General features: G+C 70.2%; 1 protein-coding gene across 1 annotated transcript; it reads left to right on the forward strand.

The window, feature by feature from the left end:
* The first annotated feature begins 737 nt into the window (after nucleotides 1–737).
* Nucleotides 738–6,693, forward strand: PKP3 (plakophilin 3). Its single transcript, XM_062197693.1, has 13 exons — nucleotides 738–969; nucleotides 2,668–2,747; nucleotides 2,884–3,512; nucleotides 3,592–3,715; nucleotides 3,807–4,011; nucleotides 4,374–4,548; nucleotides 4,740–4,857; nucleotides 4,924–5,094; nucleotides 5,210–5,395; nucleotides 5,568–5,721; nucleotides 5,840–6,032; nucleotides 6,121–6,208; nucleotides 6,380–6,693. The coding sequence occupies exons 1-13, from the start codon at nucleotides 738–740 to the stop codon at nucleotides 6,413–6,415; spliced, it is 2,391 nt and encodes a 796-aa protein (XP_062053677.1). The 3' UTR covers nucleotides 6,416–6,693.
* Nucleotides 6,694–6,923: the final 230 nt, after the last annotated feature.

Genomic DNA, 6,923 nt, shown 5'->3' on the forward strand with positions numbered 1-6,923 from the left:
CCCAGAACCCCTCAGCTCCTGCCCCCCTCCCAGCCTGACAGGCGCTGACTTGAGCCCAGGCCCCTCTCTGAGTCAACCCCCTGGGGCAGCCCCGCCCACCCCAGTCAGCCCTGCTGGGCCCTGACTCACAAGTGGTAATGGGCATCCCACCCCAGACCCGGAGGCAGCAGCCGGAGTGGGGGGGGGGGCTGGGCACAGCTGGCGGCGGGGTGGGGGGTGTCTCTGTGGATTGCAAGGACCACAGGAAGGACTGTCATGTCCTTGGTCCTAGGCTGACCCCAGCAGGCCAAGCGGCTCTCTGGATGTCACCCCTGCCTGGGCTGCCTTGGAGCTCCCCAGAGCCCCCGGCCTGCTCAGGCTCCTCAGTGCCCCCCACCTTCCTACCCCACCCCAAAATTCTCTGCCAGGCTTGAGAGCTGGAAGGGCCCGGGACCCCTGCCGGCCCTGCCCTGGGGTGGGAGAAGAGGAGGCGGGAGCGCGGGCCCAGCAGGGCCTGTTCTTCCGCCAAATTCCACCTTAACCAGGTGGTAGCCCCTCCCCCCAACCTGGCCCAGGTGTCCCCGCCCCCAGCGAGCTCTGGGCAGGGCAGGCCCGGTCTCCCGCCCGGCTCTGGGCGCGCCCGCGGGGAGGGGACTTCAGGGACAGGGCCTCGAGGGACAGGACGGTGAAGACGGCCCAGGCCGGCGGAGGCCGGGGAGGCCCAGGGCAGGCAGATCCGGCCCGGCACCGCCATCGCCATGCAGGACGGTAACTTCCTGCTGTCGGCCCTGCAGCCAGAGGCTGGCGTGTGCTCCCTGGCGCTGCCCTCAGACCTGCAGCTGGACCGCAGGGGCACCGAGGGGCCGGAGGCCGAGCGGCTGCGGGCGGCCCGCGTCCAGGAGCAGGTCCGTGCCCGCCTCCTGCAGCTGGGCCAGCAGCCGCGGCACAACGGGGCAGCCGAGACCGAGGGTGCGGCGGAGGCAGCCCGAGGTGAGCCCACGCCAGGGAGCGGGCGGCGGCCGGTGGTGCCGGGCGTGGTGGTGTGCGGGGCAGAGGCCGCTCGGCCTGGAGCTCGGCCCTTGACTCACCGCGGCCTGCTCTGAGTCACCTGCCGGGCCAGGGGAGCGGCTGTGGGTGGGGCATGCCACCTCCCCAGCTGGGACCCCTGGATCTGGCGCGGATGGAGCCCAGGGGTACCCCGGCGTCTCCAGGGCCTTGGGCCCTCCCCGTGGGCGGCCGAGCGGGAGCAGCACATGGTTGGGCTGGCGATTGGCAAACCCGGAACACGGGGAGCTAGGAGACACAGAAGGGCTGCGGCCCCCCAGGAATGAGGGGAGGGGGTGTGAGACGTCCTGGGCTAACACCAGGGCCTGCGCGGACCAGGGGCTCCCTGTGGGACTGCAGCCGCCAGCCAGCAGGAGTGACCCAGACTCCCTGGAGAACAGAGGGCCGGGTGCCCCTGCCAGCCAGACCCAGTGGCAGGAATCCTGGCCCAACTGGTGTGTGTGTGCACACATGTGTGTGTGGGTACACACGCGTGTGTGTATGGGTGCACACGCGTGGGGGGTGCACACGCGTGTGTGCATCTAAGGATCCCATGGGCACTGGGAGGGCATGGCTGTCACCCTGGAGACATCCGGCCATAGCAACAGGAACTGGGGTTGCACAGGGAGATGGATCCCCCGGAACACAGGGGCCCAGACCTCCACAGGATCCTTGCCCAGGACTGGCCTCTAGCCAGGGTCAGCCAGCAGGGGCTGGCCAGGGTGGCCACTCCCTGGGCCTCAGCCTAGCTGGCAGCTCAGTCGGTCCCGGGGTCATGGGGTGGGGGAGGGGGTTAATTACCACCCTGGCTGCCCTGCCAATTAGGGGGAGGAGGATTATAATTTGGGGGTGGGGGTCAGGCCCCCAGGCTGGGGGTGTGCCCCCCCAAGGTGAGCCTCACCAGCGTCAAAGGGGTTAATAGCCCCCGTTCAGTAGCCTCATTAACCAGGGTGGGTCTGGGGAGTGTACAAGGGGGAGGGACCTCTCACAGTCTGGCTCCTCGGGCAGAGGCTGGCCCACTGCCCGCACCCCGGCCCCAGGCCTGGGAGACTCTTCACCCACTCCCAGGAGCTGGGGTCCCGGCATCAGCTGGCTGCTCCCAGTGCTAGACCCTTAAGTCTGTGCCACCTTGGGTTCCACCTTTACCAGATGGCTTCTGTAGCACCCACTCACCGGTCTGTCCACTCACTCCGCCCACTCACTCACCCATCCATCCACTCACCCCTCCGCCCACCTGTCTGTCCACTCACAGTGGAGTCAGGCGCCAGCTGGTGTGTGGCTGGATGGGGTGGGTGTGGTCCCTGCCTCGGGCGCTGCCCACAGAGCAGACTGGCCCCAGCAGCCTGTCCTTGGCCAGTGCAGCAGCACTGCCCTGGGAGCACAGCACGGGTGGGGTCTGGGCTCAGGAGGAACCCAGAGGTCAGTATGGGCCGGGGCAGGCCGGGCCCCTGATGGGACAGCAGAGCTGGTGGAGGAGTCCTGGGCAGCTTCCCCAGCAGCGGGGGGCGGGGGGGGGGGAGCCACGGCGGGACGGGAGCACGGCCCTGGCCTCCTGCGCCTGAGACGGGGCCCTCGGGAAGGGGAGGTGGTAGCCAGCGCTTTGCTGTCTGGCCAGGCCGGGCTACCCCCTGTCCTGTCTCCCAGGCACATCCAGGGGTCAGTACCACACCCTGCAGTCTGGCTTCAGCTCGCGTTCCCAGGGCCTGAGTGGGGACAAGACCTCGGTGAGTGACAGCCCCAGCCCGAGGGTGGATAGTCCACCCCGCAATCCAGACAGGGCAGGGGGCTCTAGTGTCAGAGTGGGGACCTGGGCCGGGCCAGCCCCCAGCAGACCCCTCACTGCTCTCTCTCCGCCTACAGACCTTCCGACCGGTCGCCAAGCCGGCCTACAGCCCGGCCACCTGGTCCTCTCGCTCGGCTGTGGACCTGAGCTGCAGCCGGAGACTGAGCTCAGCCCACAACGGGGGCGGCGCCTTTGGGTCCCCGGGGTACGGGGCCACCCAACCCCTGCTGCCCATGCCCACCCGGCCAGTGTCCTTCCATGAGCGAGGGGGGGTAGGGAGCCGTGCCGACTACGACACGCTGTCCCTGCGCTCACTGAGGCTGGGCTCTGGGGGCCTGGACGACCGCTACAGCGTGGTGTCCGAGCAGCTGGAGCCTGCGGCCGCCTCCTACAGGGCCTTCGCCTATGAGCGCCAGGCCGGCTCCAGCTCAGGCCGGGCAGGGGGGCTGGACTGGCCAGAGGTCATCGAGGGCCCCCCCAGCCGGACCATCCGTGCCCCCGCCATGCGGACCCTACAGCGGTTCCAGAGCAGCCACCGGAGCCGGGGGGGTGCCGGGGGGGTCGGGGGGCCTGTCCTGGACCCCGTGGCCCGAGCACCCTCCGTGCGCAGCCTCAGCCTGAGCCTGGCAGACTCGGGCCACCTGCCGGACGTGCGTGGGCTGGACAGCTTCGTTGGCCATCGCAGTCTGCAGAGGCTCAGCAGCGGGTGAGCCACTGGGCCTGGGGGAGAAGGGGCATCTGTCCAGCCCGGCCCTGGCCCCTGACCCCTGACCCCAATTCTGCAGCTTTGATGACATCGACCTGCCCTCTGCAGTCAAGTACCTCATGGCCTCAGATCCCAACCTGCAGGTGCTGGGAGCCGCCTATATCCAGCACAAGTGCTACAGCGACGCGGCCGCCAAGAAGCAGGTGAGGCCGCGCCCCGGCCCCCACCCCGCAGGGACCCCCACCCCGGTCCCCGACTCCGGAGTGTGCTAACGGCCCCTGCCTCTGCCCACAGGCCCGCAGCCTGCAGGCGGTGCCGCGGCTGGTGCGGCTCTTCAACCACGCCAACCAGGAGGTGCAGCGCCATGCCACCGGCGCCATGCGCAACCTCATCTACGACAACGCCGACAACAAGCTGGCGCTGGTGGAGGAGAACGGCGTCTTCGAGCTGCTGCGGACGCTGCGGGAGCAGGACGACGAGCTACGCAAGAACGTCACGGGTGCCCGCGCCGCCCCGCCCCCAGGAAGGAGCCCCGCCCCAGGACAGGAGCCCCGCCCATGGGCTCTGTCTCCACCCCCAGGATGGGAGCCCCGCCCACGGGCTCTGTCTCTGCCCCCAGGACGGGAGCCCCGCCCCCAGGACGGGAGCCCTGCCCACGGGCTCTGTCTCCGCCCCCAGGACGGGAGCCCCACCCACGGGCGTTGTCTGTCCAGCCCTCCCGCCACTCCCTGAGGACTGCGGGCAGGGCCTCCCCGGGGGGCTCCTGGGAGGGGAGACACCCCCATCTGCTCCACTCACTGCCCGAAAAGCCCGAGGGGGCCGCTGGGAGGGTGCTGACCACCCCCGGCCCTGCCTGCCTAGGGATCCTGTGGAACCTGTCCTCCAGCGACCACCTGAAAGACCGCCTGGCCCGGGACACCCTGGAGCAGCTCACAGACCTGGTGCTGAGCCCCTTGTCGGGGGCCGGGGGCCCCCCCCTCATCCAGCAGAACGCCTCGGAGTCCGAGATCTTCTACAACGCCACCGGCTTCCTCAGGTGCGCAGTTTCTTTAAACCAGGGATTCGCTCTGACACTCCTAACCCACTTCCCACACTGAGGCGTGGACGTGGGAGTGGGCAGATGAGGAGGGGCAGAGCCCTGAGTGTCCAGCAGGGACTCGGAGCCGGGGGTGCCCCGGGGCTGGGCCCAGCTCCCGATGGCGGGGTCTGACCTGCCCCCACCCCCAGGAACCTCAGCTCGGCCTCCCAGGCCACTCGCCAGAAGATGCGCGAGTGCCACGGCCTGGTGGACGCCCTGGTCACCTACATCAATCACGCCCTGGACGTGGGCAAGTGTGAAGACAAGGTGAGGGCAGCCGGTGCAGCGGGGGCCCCGGGGCCCGGCGCGCACTGACCACGCTGCCCTCCGCAGAGCGTGGAGAACGCCGTGTGCGTGCTGAGGAACCTGTCCTACCGCCTGTACGACGAGATGCCGCCGTCCGCCCTGCAGCGGCTGGAGGGCCGCGGCCGCAGGGACCTGGCAGGGGCGCCGCCCGGCGAGGTGGTCGGCTGCTTCACGCCGCAGAGCCGGCGGCTGCGGGAGGTGCGTCCGGACGAGGGCGAGGGCGGGAGGCGCGGGGCGCGCCCGGCTGACCCTCCTCCCCCTCCTCCGGCGGGAGGCGCGCCCGGCCCCGCTGACCCTCTGCGCCTCCGTCCAGCTGCCTCTCACGGCCGACGCGCTCACCTTCGCCGAGGTGTCCAAGGACCCCAAGGGCCTGGAGTGGCTGTGGAGCCCGCAGATCGTGGGGCTGTACAACCGGCTGCTGCAGCGCTGCGAGCTCAACCGGCACACGACCGAGGCGGCCGCCGGCGCCCTGCAGAACATCACCGCGGGCGACCGCAGGGTGAGCACGCCGGGCGCGGGCGCGGGCAACTCCCGCAGGACGCCAGACTGAGCCCAGCGTGGCAGAGGGGAGAGGGGCCCGCGTATGGGACGGGAGGGGCCCCAGACAGCCAGGACCTGGGGGCCGGGGAGGTGTCAGCGCCCCGCCCACTCTCCCGGCTCCACCCCGGCAGTGGGCGGGCGTGCTGAGCCGCCTGGCCCTGGAGCAAGAGCGCATCCTGAACCCCGTGCTGGACCGCGTCCGGACCGCCGACCACCACCAGCTGCGCTCGCTGACCGGCCTCATCCGAAACCTGTCCCGGAACGCCAGGAACAAGGACGAGATGTGTGAGTCAGGCTGCCCCGGGGCCTGCCTAGCCCGCGGCCTGGTTTCGGCTGGCACCTGGGGGAGGCAGGGGAGCGGAGGCGGGGCGGCGCTGAGGCTGACCCTCGGGGCTCCCGGCAGCCACGAAGGTGGTGAGTCACCTGATCGAGAAGTTGCCGGGCAGCGTGGGTGAGAAGGCGCCCCCAGCAGAGGTGCTGGTCAACATCATAGCCGTCCTCAACAACCTGGTGGTGGCCAGTCCCATCGCTGCCCGAGACCTGCTCTACTTCGACGGGCTGCGAAAGCTGGTCTTCATTAAGAAGCAGCGGGACAGGTGCGGTCAGCCCCACGCCCACTGCCTGGCCCAGGTCCTCCAGCCCCACCCCCACCCCAGTCCTCACCCTCCGGCCCTCGCCCCCCAGCCCTGACAGCGAGAAGTCATCCCGGGCGGCCTCCAGCCTCTTGGCCAACCTGTGGCAGTACAACAAGCTGCACCGTGACTTCCGGGCGGTATGACCATGACTCGGGGTGGGCCGGGGGCCCCGGGAGAGGGATGGGGACGTCCAGGGGCAGCAGGAGACCTGGGACCCAGAGACGGGGGCCCCAGGCCATGCCCGGCATGGTGGGAGGATGGGGGCACGGGGCAGAGGGCCCCTGATGCTGATCTCCTCCCTGCTGCAGAAGGGCTATCGGAAGGAGGACTTCCTGGGCCCCTAGAGGCGACCCCTGGAGGAGGAGGAGGAAGTGGAGCAGCCGGGGCTCCGAGGGACAGCCCCGGTACCGGCCCAGCCTGCAGGAGAAGGCTGGTGGTCTGGGGGCTCACAGGAGCTGCGTGTGCACCGTCCAGGGCCTGGCAAGGGGTGGGAGCTTGCAGCTGGGGCTTGGCTTTGCAGGGCAGGGGTGGGCAGCAGCGCTTGAGGCTGCTCTGATGCACAAGGTGGACACTGGTCACACTGGCAGATCTGGGGGCAGCAGCACTGGGAATAAAGGTGGCTATGAACCCAGTCCCAGTCCCGTGTGCTTCCAGCTGGGACGTGCCGTGTTCCCAACCACAAACCCCACCCCGGGCTCACACACACACAGGCCTCCGAGGCCAGCAGACCTGGTCCCAGTGGGGACAAGGGGAGGACGGCAGAGACACCCGTGGGGCCGCCTGGTGCAGGCCCAGCACAGCCAGGGACTGAGGCCTGGCCCCTCCATGGGCTGCTCTGGACGCAAGGCACCC

This window comes from Lepus europaeus, chromosome 7 (assembly GCF_033115175.1).
Source record: "Lepus europaeus isolate LE1 chromosome 7, mLepTim1.pri, whole genome shotgun sequence".
Taxonomy (NCBI): Eukaryota; Metazoa; Chordata; class Mammalia; order Lagomorpha; family Leporidae; genus Lepus; species Lepus europaeus.

Excerpts from the sequence above, each read along its gene's own strand:
- PKP3 (XM_062197693.1), top strand. The coding sequence starts at position 738 with ATGCAGGACGGTAACTTCCTGCTGTCGGCCCTGCAGCCAGAGGCTGGC. Across the intron at positions 3,513-3,591 it reads CTGCAGAGGCTCAGCAGCGG|CTTTGATGACATCGACCTGC; the intron begins GTGAGCCACTGG and ends CCAATTCTGCAG. Across the intron at positions 5,722-5,839 it reads CAGGAACAAGGACGAGATGT|CCACGAAGGTGGTGAGTCAC; the intron begins GTGAGTCAGGCT and ends GGCTCCCGGCAG.